This window comes from Coregonus lavaretus (genome assembly GCF_964263955.1).
Source record: "Coregonus lavaretus genome assembly, chromosome: 1".
In the NCBI taxonomy this organism is placed as follows: domain Eukaryota; kingdom Metazoa; phylum Chordata; class Actinopteri; order Salmoniformes; family Salmonidae; genus Coregonus; species Coregonus lavaretus.
In genome coordinates, this window is record NC_139988.1 from 78,661,586 (window position 1) to 78,677,942 (window position 16,357).

General features: G+C 45.5%; 2 protein-coding genes across 3 annotated transcripts in view; one reads left to right on the plus strand and one right to left on the minus strand.

Moving 5' to 3' along the window:
• Positions 1 to 1,129: 1,129 nt before the first annotated feature.
• Positions 1,130 to 9,698, plus strand: LOC311136480 (syntaxin-4-like). 2 transcript variants are annotated; one of them, XM_084170621.1, is made up of 11 exons: positions 1,130 to 1,351; positions 2,119 to 2,220; positions 2,607 to 2,706; positions 3,040 to 3,114; positions 3,235 to 3,305; positions 3,435 to 3,543; positions 3,740 to 3,813; positions 6,732 to 6,869; positions 7,046 to 7,156; positions 7,252 to 7,340; positions 7,508 to 9,698. In XM_084170621.1, the coding sequence occupies exons 1-10, from the start codon at positions 1,322 to 1,324 to the stop codon at positions 7,327 to 7,329; spliced, it is 888 nt and encodes a 295-aa protein (XP_084026747.1). In that variant the 5' UTR covers positions 1,130 to 1,321; the 3' UTR covers positions 7,330 to 7,340; positions 7,508 to 9,698. The 2 variants fall into 2 exon arrangements, with proteins under 2 accessions (XP_084026747.1, XP_084026748.1); XM_084170622.1 differs by having other exon boundaries at positions 1,159 to 1,351; positions 7,252 to 7,365.
• A 400-nt stretch (positions 9,699 to 10,098) lies between these two features.
• The window catches only part of LOC311136302 (uncharacterized protein), a 32,541-nt gene continuing 26,282 nt past the window's right edge, over positions 10,099 to 16,357 (minus strand). Inside the window, exon 33 of the mRNA XM_084170429.1 lies at positions 10,099 to 16,337. Coding sequence (XP_084026555.1) covers positions 11,685 to 16,337 — 4,653 coding nt within the window. The 3' untranslated portion in view covers positions 10,099 to 11,684. The remainder of the gene's footprint in view (positions 16,338 to 16,357) is intronic.

Below are 16,357 nucleotides of genomic sequence, written 5' to 3' on the forward strand. Positions count from 1 at the left end.
TTGATTATAATACCATTAATACTCCTAACTGTTATTATTTTTAGAAGAAAAAAACATCTACAACAATCTTGTGAAAAATTATAATAACATTAACAAAAACTACATAACAATTATCGCGGACTAACTGCGGTAGGCTACCTCCATTACTTAGTTGAAAACCACTGCTCTATAAGTTACATTGAAAAACAAGAATTTAGTGGGAATTCAATGTTTGCATGGGCCCAGGTCTACTACTTGCAGACCACAAATGCCAAAATTAACCTTTTGTATTTCATAATGGGCAATGTAACCTACTTACAATGTTAGGTGAAATATGCATCTGAAACACCATATCAGACAATGTTTGAGGAACCTGGTTTGATACCTGTAGGGTCAGTCACACACAGACCCTGGCACATGTCCCTAGAATGTCCTATAGACCAACATTGATTTAGTTTGTTGATAGTATAATAAAGCATTCTGAAAGGATAACTAGTTTAGGCAGGCCTACTCAATGGAAAAATTGGATTCTGTGGTTTAGTAAGGCAAACAGCATCATCTTGTGGCTATAAAAGCAGAGTATCCTACCACACACAGAATATTAACTCATTTCATTGACATAATTAGTGCTTAGCAATTGGCTGCAAAAGTCAGTAATAGCTTTTTACAGCAACACATTCTGTTCCCAATACAAAATACCCAAGGGAATATACTGTCATGTAGGAAGAAAACAGAAACTGCTCTGTTTATCACAACCGCATTTAGCCGTTACCGTAGGTTAATGACATACCCACAGTTCTATGAACCAAGCCCAATTTTATTTTTTCAGAGTTTCTCTCGCGACCCCATTTTCAAATCAGGCAACCCCACATGGGGTCGTGACCCCTAGTTTGGGAAATGCTGCATTATAGTCACCTACAATCCAATTTCTCAGTTTGAAGGATCATTATGATGATATCAAGTCAATAACAATTTCACAATAGGTAATGGACTTTTGTTGTGGGGGTACAACAAATACAATGAAGCACAAATTAATTATAAATATGACCATGTTGACAGGGCAAATTAACCAGTGTATTTGATTGACAGTCCAATAAAAATAAAAATAAAGCTCCAGTACGGTAGGTGGCGTAGTTATGTGTTTTAACGTGGGCTGTCTTTTTCTCTGAAATCCGAATAGGGAAGACTAGCTAGCGGTTTAGTTTACTTGTTCAATGACACAAACACGAACGTTTTTTTTTTATGTTTTATTGCTCATTTGAACCCATTTTTCTTCACGTTGTTATAGGATATCGTAATAATATCTTCGTTAGCTAATACATTGCATTTGGACTGAGAAGAAATGCGGGACCGAACCAAGGAACTGGGCAATGTGAGTTTCAAGCTAACTAATATCAATGAATTTAGCAATTGGTCAATTTGCAAGGGAAGGTTTAATGCAGAATTGGTAGCTATTTCTTAGGGTATTCTTTATCTGGTAGCTAGCTATTAGTGCTAGCTACATTGCTTTTTAATCGGCGAATTTAGCTAAAGTTAACGTACTTGTCAACCTGGCTAGGCTAGCTAGTATAGATAAAATAGTCTACATCCCAAGAATAGGCCAGTGGCTAGAAGTGTATTAAAAGTTAAATGCCGCACTCATGGGTTGCATGTTGGATTTACATGATAATGATGTGCAGTAGAGCTCGCCAGCTCGTAGTCCTAAAAAACGGAAATAAGTTAACTATGGTTCGTTCAGCCATTCCTATGGGGAAAATTAATGGGGAAAGAATGGGACTTTGGAATGAACGCCGAAAACAAGGTCTGAGGTTAACACAGGCTTAGGAGATCTTATCTATGATATAATATGATTAAGCTAACATGACCTTTATGAATTATGAAGCTTTTATGTGCTTGTTTTGATTACATAAATACATCAAAATGCACAATAAGTGACGTTAACTGATGATTATCTCATAGAACAAAACGTATAAGAGCTCCTAAGCCTGTTTACCACATACCTTTTTCCCCGCGTTAATCCAAAAACCCATTCATTTCCCCATAGGCTTTGGCCAATGAGCCATGGCGGAGTTAGTGCCTACAAAAAGATGAGGATTGTGTCCATTCTTTCCTGCTTTCTCTCTCTTCCTCACACACCAGACCGCCGAGGCGTCAGACGAGGATGAAGAGGGCAGGGTACTTATGATCAAACCAGGGACTTCTACAGTGAGGGAAGAGGAGAATGATGCTTTTTTCAAGAAGGTGAAATCATGGAACCTAATTCAACAGTCAAGCCATCTGTTTGCATTTTATAATGACTTGCTGTCAGTTTCAAGTTATGTTCTTCTGCAGTACTTTTCTCTTGGCTTGTGAATGCCAAGCACAGGAACGGTTTGTTGTGTCAACATTAAACTACTGTGCCAATGTGATCTGGCAAGTTATGAGCTGAAATACTGTCCAATTAAAACCAGCAGCGTTTCTGTATGCCCAATTTATATGTTATGCGAAAACATAGTAGTCTCGTCAGTGACTTACACAGGATGATTCAGAATATGTCTTCTGGTCCTTTCTAAACTGCCCCAAACAACCAAATTCACTGATTTTTAGCTTCTCTTACATTAACCAGCCGGTTTATCCCTTCATATCAGGTCCAAGAGATTCGAGAGGGACTGGAGACGCTTAAAAAGGTGGTTTCTGACCTTGAGAACAAACAGAAGACCGTGTTGGGTGTGGCACTGCCAGAGGACGGTCAGTAGTTCAACACTAATACACTGACATTAGTGCTAATATGCTGTATGTAAATATATGGTATGGTGGTACTGTTAGTAGGAGTTATGATATGCATAGAATATGTAATGTGAGCTGTAGCCTAATTGATCACTGCACCTCCATGTCTTGTCAAAAGGATCACATTCCACTAAGATATGTCTCAGTTTTTATCAATTTTGGTGATAAAGCAGTTGTTGTAAGCATACAATTAGGTACCATTATTCCCTACAGGCTGCCTATTCTGAGGGATTAGTTACTCTGCCTGTTGACAGTTACTAAAAGGTGATGTCGTAAGGTTTCTTTCTGGTTCAGGCATGAAAAGGGAACTCCAAACCCTTCGGGAAGAGATCAAAACAATGGCAATGCAGATCCATAAGAAACTGAAGAGTGAGTATTCTTAACTGAAACGACATGATCAGCTATTGACTATTGATCACGGGTCATTCGGTGCCCCCAGTGAATACACCTGAATACAGAAATATCAGACCCTTTGTTTTTTTTTTACAGTCATTGATCCCAAGAAAGGAGAAGATGATGGGAAATACATCCCCATAAACCTAAGGATGCAGAGAGCACAAGTGAGGCTTCTATTTTCAGAAAAATAAATAGATTTTCATTAATAAAGTTTTGATTGTAATCCAATATACCATAGGCTGCCATTAAATTAACACTTTTTCCATCCCTCTACCTCCTCTTTCTCTCTCTAGCATGGCGTCTTGTCTCGGGAGTTTGTGGAGTTGATGGGCCACTGTAACACCATCCAGGCTTCCTACAGAGATCGTAACGTGGAGAGGATACAGAGGCAGCTCAGAATCAGCAAGTCTACATCTATTAATCTATTACTGTCACTGTATGGCTGTTCAGAAAGGGGAATTGTAAGTGATTTCAACACCATGGATTTTTGTCTTCTGAATTCAAGACTGCAATGCAGAAGTTCATCCACAAAGGTGATTTCATATGAAAATGAAATATACCCAAAAGCAGCAACTGAAAGATTATTATATCCCTCTAGCTGGCACCAATGTAACAGATGAAGAGTTGGACGTTATGCTTGAAAGTGGACAGACTGATGTTTTCACACAGAATGTGAGTATGACTGACTGACAGATTTACTGACTGACTGAAACTAACCACAATTACCAGCAGGTGGTTTCAGCATGAATCAATCTCGCAATACACTGTTTTCTTCCTCATTTTGTTGAGTGGTATTCTATAGACTATGACTTCTCTCTTACTCAATTAATCAGGCTCTGTGTTTTGCTGAATGACTAAAAAAAGTGTATTCAGACCCCTTGACTTTGTCCACATTTTGTTACGTTACATCCTTATTCTAAAATGGATATATTTTTTAAATACACCATAATGACAAAGCGAAAACAGGTTTTTAGAAATGTTTGCAAATGTATTAAAATGACAACAGATACCTTATTTACATAAGTATTCAGACCCTTTGCTATGAGACTGGAAATTGAGCTCAGGTGCATCCTGTTTCCATTGATCATCCTGGAGATGTTTTTACAACCTTATTGGAGTCCACCTGTGGTTAATTCAATTGATTGGACATGATTTGGAAAGGCACACACCTGTCTATATATAAGGTCCTATATAAAGAGATGCTTTGATTTTTTTGACACCACACTCCAAAAACCAAGTTCTGCAGGCTCTAGTTTTGTCTAATCTTATTTATTGTCCAGTCGTGTGGTCCAGTGCTGCAAGGAAAGACCTAGTTAAGCTGCAGCTGGCCCAAAACAGAGCGGCACGTCTTGCTCTTCATTGTAATCAGAGGGCTGATATAAATACTATGCATGCCAGTCTCTCTTGGCTAAGAGTTGAGGAGAGACTGACTGCATCACTTCTTCTTTTTATAAGAAACATTGTGTTGAAAATCCCAAATTGTTTGCATAGTCAATTTACACACAGCTCTGACACACACACCAGACATGCCACCAGGGGTCTTTTCACAGTCCCCAAATCCAGAACAAATTCAAGAAAGCGTACCGTATTATATAGAGCCATTATTGCATCTCATATTTCTCAAAAACAACAAACAGCAACCTAGATAGTTTGTGTGTATGTATTGATATGTAGGCTACGTGTGCCTTTTAAAAAACATGTATGTAGTTCTATCCTTGAGCTGTTCTTGTCTATTAATGTTCTGTATTATGTCATGTTTCATGTTTTGTGTGGACGCCAGGAAGAGTAGCTGCTGCTTTTGCAACAGCTAATGGGGATCCTAATAAAATACCAAATACCACAGTTGACAGTGCATGTCAGAGCAAAAACCAAGCCATGAGGTCGAAGGAATTGTCCGTAGAGCTCCGAGACAGAATTGTGTCGTGGCACAGATCTGGGGAAGGGTACCAAAATGATTCTGCAGCATTGAAGGTTCCCGAGAACACAGTGGCCACCATCATTCTTAAATGGAAGAAGTTTGGAACCACCAAGATTCTTCCTAGAGCTGGCCGCCTGGCCAAACTGAGAAGGACCTTGCTCAGGGAGGTGACCAAGAACCCGATGATCACTCTGACAGAGCTCCAGAGTTCCTCTGTGCAGATGGAAGAACCTTCCAGAAGGACAACCATCTCTGCAGCACTCTACCAATCAGGCCTTTATGGTAGAGTGGCCAGACGGAAGCCACTCCTCAGTAAAAGGCAAACGACAGCCTGCTTGGAGTTTGCCAAAAGGCACCCAAAAGGACTCTCAGACCATGAGAAACAAGACTCTCTGGTCTGATGAAACCAAGATTGAACTCTTTGGCCTGAATGCCAAGCGTCACGTCTGGAGGAAACCTGGCGCCTACGCATCCCTACGGTTAGTGGGTTCGATCCCCGGGACCACCCATACACAAAAATGTATGCACGCATGACTGTAAGTCGCTTTGGATAAAAGCGTCTGCTAAATGGCATATTATTATTATTTATTATTATTACGGTGAAGCGTGGTGGCAGCATCATGCTGTGGGGATGTTTTTCAGTGGCAGGGAGACTAGTCAGGATCGAGGGAAAGATGAACGGAGCAAAGTACAGAGAGATCCTTGATGAAAACCTGCTCCAGAGCGCTCAGGACCTCAGACTGGGGCGAAGGTTCACCTTCCAACAGGACAACGACCCTAAGCACACAGCCAAGACAACGCAGGAGTGGCTTCGGGACAAGTCTCTGAATGTCCTTAAGTGGCATAGCCAGAGCCCGGACTTGAACCCGATCGAACATCTCTGAAGAGACCTGAAAATACCTGTGCAGCGACGCTTCTCATTCAACCTGACAGAGCTTGAGGATCTGCAGTGAAGAATGGGAGAAACTCCCCAAATACAGGTGTGCCAAGCTTGTAGCGTCATACCCAAGAAGACTCGAGGCTGTAATCACTGCCAAAGGTGCTTCAACAAAGTACTGAGTAAAGGGTCTGAATAATTATGTAAATGTGATATTTCCATTTCTTTTTTTGAAATACATTTGCAAAAATGTATAAAAACCTGTTTTTGCTTTGTCATTATGGGGTATTGTGTGTAGATTTTAGAATAAGGCTGTAACGTAACAAAATGTGGAAAAAGTCAAGGGGTCTGAATACTTTCCGAATGCACTGTATATGAATGGCAATGACTGTGACAACGACAAACGTTTATACATTCTCTTGGAGTAGAATTATGACAGATTTGTTTTATTTAAGACACTCTTGCTGGCTTGCGTTGGACTACAGGTTTGAATTTGGTAAGCACTCATTGAGATGCCTGTGCTGTATAGGACATCCTTAGGAATCTGTAATCTGTATAGTTGCCATAGCTGTGAAAGAGAACCCAAAAATAAATGGAACCCTTTTGCCCCCCTTGCTTTAGAAGATAGACTACTTTAGCTGTTTCAGTTCAAGCGTAGTTGATGTTCTCTTTACTGGATGTGTTTTATGAGCAGTTAAATAGACATTTGTTATATCATTTCTCAGACATCACCCGTGTGACATTTTGTCAGGCTCTAAACAATCTGATTGTGTTTTTACTCTCTTCCTCCTGTAGATCCTGATCGATGCTAAAGCCACTAAGCAGGCGCTGAATGAAATTGAGTCCCGGCATGATGAGATCCTCAAACTGGAAAGGAGCATCAGGGATCTGCATGACATGTTCCAGTACCTGGCCATGGAGGTGGAGGCTCAGGTAAGACTCACAACCCAGGAGGACAGACTGGAGCCCTATTATCTTTCCCACCCAAGTGTGCACTTGTTCACTCCCCGTCAAAGGTTGAAAAGCAAATTAATGAAATGGGCTTTGAGAAAGTTGGAAACCTTAGTGAAGTGTTTGCTGAATTGACAAACTGTTGTTCTGTTGTGCAGGGGGAGATGGTCAACCGCATTGAAGCCAACGTCCTCAACTCAACTGATTATGTGCAGAAGGCAGTGGTAAACACACAGAAAGCTGCCATCAACCAAAACAAAGCACGCAAGGTAGGAATTCATTTGGAGGTTGTTGTGCTAATTATTGGACAGGTTAGCTAATGAACATTGATACTTGGTACTACCCCTCTCTCTCCTCTCTACAGAAGAAGATATGGATCGCATTATGCTGCGCTGTTCTCCTCCTCATTTTAGCCATCTCATTGGCTGTCAGCTTCTCCTGAGATCCTGACATGTGAGTTCCCTCTTGACATACTCAGGTAGTTTGCAAAAATAACCATGTTTCATATGAATATCATGTCAACATTAATTCACTGCAAAAACAAAACTTGGAACTATTTGTTGATTAGTAATCAATGTATTTTGTACTTGTATACGTTTTTTTTGTCATTCCTTTTGCAGTGTCGTCTTCCCTTAACCCACTCTCCTGCCCTGGGACCTTGAAAATAAGTCCTGTCTTACTGATATCACAGAACTTTTAACTAACACCACTCTCATATAGACAGGCAGACACACATACACAAACAATCATAGTCTCTCATGCTCATGTTAACTGCCCCAGTCTCAGCAAACGGCAATGATGAAGGGTTTTTGGCCCCCTTTGTGGCGCCCTTTTCTTCAATGGCACCCTAAATGGAAATGTGTGGACAACTCATTACTTACTCAACTTGCTGGACCCCTATGTATCCACAAGCACGGAAGAATGCAGTATTGGAACCAACACGGCACTGATCAGATTTACTCAGGAAAACCCATAGCTAAGGTGATTCTTATTGTATTTGTCTTTATTTTATGAAGTACAAAGCGAAAGAGAACCTTTTTAGCGCTTAGGGCTTCATGTTTTTTAAATGCAGATATAGAATAATATAATTGTATATCGCCAATGTATTATTTGGTGAGTAATTAAGACATGCAGTTTTATACAACTTTAAAGATGTCTGAAATGGCTTCCATGTTACCCTTGTATATAGAGAAGCTCTTTTATAAAGAATTATTGGCCTCTGAAATTGATCTCTCCCATTAAGACAATGTTGTCTGAGCACTGCAATGAATTGCCCACTGCCCCCATGTTGTCCTATTTACTTCAGTATTTATTTATAGTTTGAATATTGTTGTGGAAGCTGCTATTTTAATAGTCTTGCCACAGCAACAATCAATAATGGGAATCCTTATAGTTATGGTGCCTTTTTTCCTAATGAACGTTTGTTTATCTTATGTGTTGACGGACAGCTCCAAGGGCTCAATCTGAGAACACGATGTAGTGATGGGATGGAAACTGCTGTAATTATTCAATGCTTCCGTTTCAAGAATTTATATTATAATTTTTTTCATCTGGATTTTTTCAAACAGTTAAGATCTCAGCCATGGTGCTTTATCCTAGCCTTAATGTTCTGTGCTGACCAGCTTCTCCCTATAGACGAGATAGCTGACAACGTCAGGAAAACGATGCGCACGCTTCAATGGAGCAGAAGTCCATGTGTTGTGATTATGGATGGCCAGATAGCCAGCAACAATGACAAGAAGCTGCCATGTGGGGAATCGTAGGTGGCTTGTTTCATCTTGTTCTTCATGTCTTGTTTTGACTGTCACGTCCATGCTGATAGCTAAAATTCGCTCATTAGCTGTGCAAATGGAGGCCTATATATACACTGAACAGATATAAATGCAACAATTTCAAAGATTTTACTGAGTTCATATAAGGAAATCAGTCAATTAAAATAAATAAGGCCCTAATCTATGGATATCACATGACTGGGAATACAGATTTGCATCTGTTGGTCACAGATACCCCAGAAAATAAATGGGCCTCGGAATCTCGTCACGTAGTCTCTATGCATTCTAATTGCCATCGATAAAATGCAATTGGTTCGTTGTCCGTAGTTTATGCCGGCCCATACCATAATCCCACCATGGGGCACTCTGTTCACAATGTTGACATCAGCAAACCACTCGCCCACACAACGCCATACACGTGGTCTGCGGTTGTGAGGCCGGTTGGATGTACTGCCAAATTCTAAAAAAATGACGGAGGCGGCTTATAGTAGAGAAATGATCATTTCTTTGCTCTGGTGGACATTCCTGCAGTCAGCATGTCAATTGCACGCTCCCTCAAAACTTGAGACATCTGTGGCATTGTGTTGTGACAACTGCACATTTTAGTGGCCTTTTATTGTCCTCAGCACAAGGTGAACCTGTGTAGTAATCATGCAGTTTAATCAGCTTCTTGATATGCCACACTTGTGAATGGACTATCTTGGCAAAGAAGAAACATTCACTAACAGGGATGTAAACATTTGTGCACAAAGCTTTTTGTGATCTTTTATTTCAGCTCATGAAATTTATTTTTGTTCAGTGTATGTTTTCAATAAACATTTTAAGCCAACCCCCGTCGGTTCTGTTGCTAAATAACCAACCTGTCTATGAAGTGACTGGAGGGGCGAAAGACAAACGGGATGAATGAGGAGAGCAGTGAAGAACATTCCTACTGTATATTACGTGGCTGTTTAATTTTGTATAAAACTTTCAGCTTATTTTAATGCAGAATTGTTCTTAAAATAAAATTGCCTATTGCGCTTGTATGGGTTTAACTGTTGCCCAGATTCAAGTTTACTAAACATGTTTTTTGCCTCTTTTGTGCTACTGCTGCAATGTTCTCAAAGAAACGGTACGGTCCCCAGAAATATCTGGGTAATTCCAGGAGGGACATCTTGCAGATTTCATTGTAAAATCTTCTAGTACTGTATATGATCTCAACAGCCATATGATCGATGTACTAAAGACATGGCTACATAAGTAAATTCCTGACAGGCAGGGATTTATGGTACATTTGCCACATGCCTACATTCCAACCAGCAAAATTAATCTTAAAACGAATCCTGCATGGCACCTACTGAGAAGATGTGTATAATTTCAAGTGCCAAGCACAAACACTTTTACACTATTCATTATGCAGATGCTCTTATAAAAAAGGTAGGTAAGACAACCAAACACAATACATTTTTGGTCTTTTTATTGAACTGTCATTTTGTCTTTTAATCTTTCAAGTAAAACTGTGGAATTACAAGGGAACAAAGGAATGTAACAAATTAAAGAGACAAATCAAGAGAAGACCATCACCATATTCCACCCATTCACTCAAACATCACCCTGCCCAAAAATTGCTTTGACAAAAGCAAGTCCTCAAAAAGTTCATTGACAATTTACAGAGCCATCTGGAACTGAACCAGTTTTTATATATTTTTTTTATTCACGTTTTGTCCAAGTCCTTACATGAAAGAGGAGCAATGAAATGATAGTAGAAATTCAGATTTAAAAAATAAAGAATTTGGTAGCACTGATGCATAGGGTGCTTTCCTTGTGATTTACAGAAAGTGTATCCTTTTTTTGGGGACAAATGACAACTCGGTAAGTTCCACACCCCAACGTCAAGTACTTTACAAGGCAAACTAGGATCTCCGTCCTCCCACTCGGCCTAATAGGCACTAATCTTTTTTATTCACACCGATTCAGTAGCCTTTTAGTATAAACTTCATGACATTTTGACCATAATGTCCGACTTTGGAAAGGTGAGGAGAGTTAAATCAAGGTTCTGCTCCCGTTTCTTTCTGCATTGCCAGTGAGCAAAATAATTACCATATTCGAGATACATAACAAGCTTGAGAGAGCCAGCCATATTTAGAGCTTCAGAGTTACATTGTGTGAGGTACCAGGAACGTAGTAGTAATTTGATTGAAATTGATGTAAAATACTACACCACAACGCACTCAAATGCAGAGGACAACATGTCAGATGTGCAAAGGAAAAATGCAGGCTGGATTTAAAAAGTTAGATGGACAGAAAATGATAAGATACAGAGGCCCAAGCAAAGACTAACTCCAGCATTGTGCAGCAAAGATCACATTTACAGATCTGCTCTCTTCCTGGAAGAAACCATAAAATATCCATAACTTATCAACAAACAGGTCAGAACAGCTGACAAAATGTCCAGAACCCAAATGTCTAAAACCTTCAACGTACGATACAACTGTCACTCAAAAGCTTCTTTTGAATGTTGCATGAATGATTCCCATCGATAACCCTGGCAGAGGATAAAATCAGCATATTGGGCACAATCTAATCCTCTCTCGAACACATACATCTCTTAGTATTCCAGTCTTTTTAAATGTTTTACAGTACATAGTGTGAACTAACAATTAACTCACTCGCACCCACCTCGTCCCAAAGTCCCCAGTGTGCAGTCAAGCCACTGTCCGTATGAAGTGACACCTTCAGGACTTCAACACCTCACTTCTGGAAGGGCTCTAAGATGGTGTCACCTTTCTCTCCGCAGACAGTCTGACATCTCTAAGCCTTTCCCCAGTTGACGATGGCTGAACTGGAGAGGAGACCAGCTCTAATGTGGGGTGGAGGAGAGGGCCCAAGAGGGAGGGAGGTCACTGACCTGCACAACACATAGTTCTGCTCTGGCCTCCGTCAGTGTAGACAAAGCAGCAACTTTAGAGATCATTTCCCCTCTCCGTTTTCCAGTCACAATCCCTCACTCCCTCTCACAGTTTTTTAAAAATCTCTTGTTCTCCCATCATGTCTTGTTGTGTTGGGCAGAGGAGGAGCGGGAGGAGCGGGTGTTGGCGGCCGGTGTGCGGGCCTGAGCTGCTGCCATAGCCGCCACGCTGCGCAGCACCCTGTCCGGGGTGCCCTCTCCCGAGCCGGCGTTCCCTTCCTGCGAGAGCCTCTCCCGCTTCTGGGCGTGCCTCTCCTTTCTTTCCTTCCGGGTCTCCCTCCCCCGACCTTCTCCTTCCTTCCTGTGGCTGCGCCTCCTGCCCCTCTCGGTGCTGCGTTCACATTCGCTGCCAGAGGAGGGTGCTCTTGAGCGGTTGCGCCTGGGCCCGGTGCTCTGGGAGCTGAGGCTGTGGGTGCGCTGGCTGCTGCTGCTCCGGCTGCTCCCTCCACCATCGCTACTCACGCTGCTGCAGGCGCTGTGGCCCCTGGACGAGCGAGTCTCCCTCTCACCCTCCTCTTCCTTCTCCTCCGAGGGCTTCTTTTCTTTCTCATTCTCCTCCTTTTTGCTCCCCCTCTTGTTGTCCGTCTCCAGGGGCGGGACAAGGGCGCCAGGGCATTGGCGGGTGGAGCGGGCGGCGGTGCGGCTAGACTGGGTGGGGGTCGTCTTGCTGATTCCTGCTTTGTTGTTGCAGTTGGTTTGCGGAGTGGCTGGTGCACTTTTAGATTTGGACTTGTGGTTCTTGTCAGAGGAAGCAGGAGAAATGGCATTCTGCCCAGCAGTCTTAGCCGCAGGGTCTTTCCTGCTGCCAGGGGTGTCGACCCTGCCTCGCATGGCAAGGAGTTTGGCTGCAGCGTTTAGAGCTGAACATCTCTTTCCCAGGACCTCTGGCTGGGGAGGGGTAGAGGGCAAGCTGTTAGACTGGGGTTTACTCTCTGGGGTGGGCTGAGGACCAGAGGATTTCCGGGTGACCCTCACAGAGGATGTCTCGCTGCCAGACTCCCCAGTACCGGTGTTGTTGGACATAGTCCTGCCCTCCCGTTCAGAGCTCCTGGCGGGTCTTCTTCTCCGCCTGTTGCCCTCTCCATCCCCCTCCTTCTCCTGCCAGCTCTGGGCTGAGCAGGTGAGGAGGCGCTCTTTCCTGGTTTCGCAGGGGTCCGAGTCTGAAGAAGTGGACCTGGACTGCCTCCTCCGAGTGGCGTTGGTGGACTCTTTCTCCGTCTTCCCCTTTCCCTTCTCTGGGTCAGACAGAACCTCTCCTCGCCTCCTCTTGGCAGGTGCTCTCTTCTCTGCACTCTTCTTGTGTTGGGCTGACCGGGTGGGAATGGATGTGGAGCACACAGAGGAGGGAGAAGAGGAGCGCACAGACTCCTGACTGCTCTGGCGACTGAGAGGCCGCTTCTTGCTGGCGGCTTTGTCATCTCCGCCGCTCTCCTCTACCTTCTGCTTATCAGTTTCCTCTGGCCGAGGAGCCACTGGAGTCTCTGGGTCAGAGTGTGAGGGAGTGGAAAGGACAGAGTCTTTGGCTTCAGGAGAATTCCCCACTTTCCTCTTTTTCGGTTGAGAGTCACTACTCTCCTCCTCTCCATCCTCCTTCGTCTTTTTGTCCTCTTTAGCCGCCTGGCTCTCTACCTCCATGTCGGTTATCTTCTCTACCTCCATGTCGGTTATCTTCTCTACCTCCATGTCGGTTATCTTCTCCGAATCTCGGTTCTGGGCAGTCTCCACTGGAGCAGGCTCCACAGCCTGGTTCTCTGTGGCAGCTACAGCAGTAGAGTTGTTGGAGAGGGTAGATGTAATAGGAATTTGGGCCAGGGGGAGGACTAATGTTGAACTTGGAGTGGGGGCTGGGGTGGATATCTGGGTGAGGATTTTGGTGGTGCTGGAGTTGGGTACTTGGGAAGGGGTGGGGGTTGGCGTATAGATTGGGGTAGGAGTTGATGCGATGGTTGTGGCAGCGGCTACAGTAACGGTGGTGTCAGTTCTAGTTGGGGCTGCTGTGGGGGTTGGCGTAGCGGTGGTGACAGTTCTGGGTGGGGTTGGTGTAACGGTGGTGACAGTTCTGGGTGGGGGTGGTGTAACAGTGGTGACAGTTCTGGGTGGGGCTGCTGTGTGGATTGTGTTGGGAATTGGAACAGCGGTTGTGGTGATCAAGGTTGGGACTGGTGTGTGGGTTGGTTTGACGGTTGTGACGGTTGTGACAGTTGTGGTAGGGGCTAGTGTAGCACTTAGTGTGGTGGTTGGTATAGGGGCTGGTGTAGGGGTTGTGATGGTGATTTTGGTAGAAGTTGGGATGGAGGCTGTTGCAGGAACTGCTGTGATGGCTGTGGTTCGGGCTGATGCGACGGTGGTGACTATTATACTTGGGGCTGGTGTGGAAATTGTGGTCAGATTTGCAATTGAGGTTGTGGTGAGTTTTCTAAGTGTTGGTACATGGGTTGCAACAATTGTGGTAGGGTCCAGAGTAGGGGTTGGTTTGACATTTGTGAGTGTTGGTGTAGGGGCTGGAGTGGGGGTGACGGTTGGAGTAGAGGCTGATGTGGACATTTTGGAGATTTGAGCTGGAGTAGGGATAGTGATTTGGGCAAGGGGAGGAGTTGAGATCTTGTTGGGGGTAGGGGTGACAATTTGTGTGGTAGTTGTGGAGATTGGTGGAGAAGTGGAGACTGGCGGTGAAGTGGAGACTCTAGGTCTTGAGGTGAGGAATTGGGCAAGGGTTGAGGTGAGGACTGCAGTTGGAATTCGAATGAGGCCAGAGGTTGTCCTTGAGGTAGGGCCAAAGGTCGTCCTCGATGTGGATACTGTGGGTAAGCTTGGGGTGGAAACTGTGGGTGAGCTTGAGGCAGGAACAGAGGTTGAGTTCAAGGTGGGGACTGTGGGTGAGCTTGTAGCAGTGACTAAAACCGAGGTGGAGATGGTGGGTGAGCTTGAGGCAGGGACATCGGTTGAGCTTGAGGTGGAGATTGGAATTGGGGTGGGAACTTGAGTTCGGCTTGGTGCAGGAATAGCAGTTGTGGTAAGGACTTGAGCTGGGCTTGGTGCCAGGATAGCAGTTGGGGTTGTGGTAAGGACCTCAGTCTTAGTGTCTGGTTTTAATGTTGCGGTGGAGTCCTCAGCTTTGGTAGAGTGTGAGTCTTGGCTAGTGCAGACAGCAGAGGAGGCCACAGTTTGAGGCTCAGTGGGGGCAGACGGGAGTAGTGGCTCTGTGTCAGCAGCAGCAGTGTCAGACAGGGAACCAGCTTGGCTGGTGGTGCTGGCAGTGGTGGGGGTTGATTTATGTCCTGCACCCACAGCATTCTTTACAGTTGTCGAGTCCTTGCGGGGACGACCCCGCTTGCGTTTTGGGGAGAGAGCGGAGCTCCCCTCCTCACTTGGTGAGGTGGACTGGGGAGGAGATACATGCTCTGGCCGGGGTTCCGCCAACCTGAGGGGAGTTTTGGGGGGTCGGCCCCTCTTTCGTTTCACCGGTGGGGTCGAGTTAGCAACATTAGCGCCTGAGGACACGTTGCCGTCTTTTCCTGGCTGAGTGTCCATTTTCCTGTGGTAGTTCCCTCCCCTCCCTCGGCCCAACTCGCCTAACTGGGCCGCCACGCGAGACTCGCTCTCCAGCCGCTGCCGCACCGGCAGGTTCCTCAGCACCGGCATGTCAGGGGAGTGGTGGGGCGGGGAGTAAGGGGGGTAGCTTCTGGCAGGATAGGTGTGTGTTGAGGGGGATTCTTGGTCCTCTGCGAGTTTGGTGGTCGGTAAGTATTTTGAGGCAGTCCCTTTCTCTTCGGGTGTCTGGCTGGTTTTGTCAGGGGTTTGGGATGTAGTCTCTCTGCTTGGCTCGTCTGAGCCTCGGCCCGACTCAGCGTTCTCTGTCTCCTCTGATGAGCCTCCTCCCGTCCCGCTGCCTCTCCTCCTCCTCTTCCTGGGCTCCTTGTCCTCCACCACAGTCACCAGGCGACCAGGGAGCTTCCGCAGGACCTTGGCCGATGGGGAATGTTCCGGAAGGCCTAGCAGGACCTCCCCATCAGCCGACTGGCGCTTGCGTGGCGACCGGGAGAGAGGGCACACAGAGGGGGGAGACAGGGACTCCTGGTCCCTACTGTCGTAGTCCCTGGCCTGGGCAGAGTATGACTGATGGTCCACCGGACACGTGGACTCTGAGGAGATACACACTGACCTCTCCCTCCTGGGTGACCTGGTGTCTGAGTCCCCTGGTAGTGTCAGTGGTTTCCCAGCTAGAGGACTGGTGGCAGTGGAAGGCACTGAGCTGGAGTGGGACTGTGTTCCAAGAGGTGACGCTGCTGACCCGGATTTGAGGCTGGAGTCTCTAGAAGGAGAGGCCGGGGTTGTGGCTGCAGGTTTGGCAGATTCCTTTGCTGAGGAGATGTGGGCCCTGGGGTGCTCTGTGTGGGCCGGGATGGTGGTAGCGTCTTTGATCCCCCCTCGTCCTCTCAGAGCTGAGCGGAGTCTTTCAGGCACTTCTCTGGGGGTGGGGGTATCGGGCTCTGGCTCTGGGGAAGTGGGCGGTGGGGAGGCCGTGGCCCCTCGGAGCCTGCCGCTGGTCCTGGTGGAGGGGGCGCCTTTCTCTTTGTGTTTGCGTGGGCGACGGCCCGACCCGGGCGGCGAGGGCTCCTCTGCTGGCTGCGATGAGAAGTCCTCGTCCTCATTGTCCGAGGAGCCTGCGTGCAGCTTCAGGCCCTCCTCCTTGGCCTGGTCCAGCCCCTTCCTGGCAGCCTCCACCTGCTCCTGTAAACACCGAGCAGAGA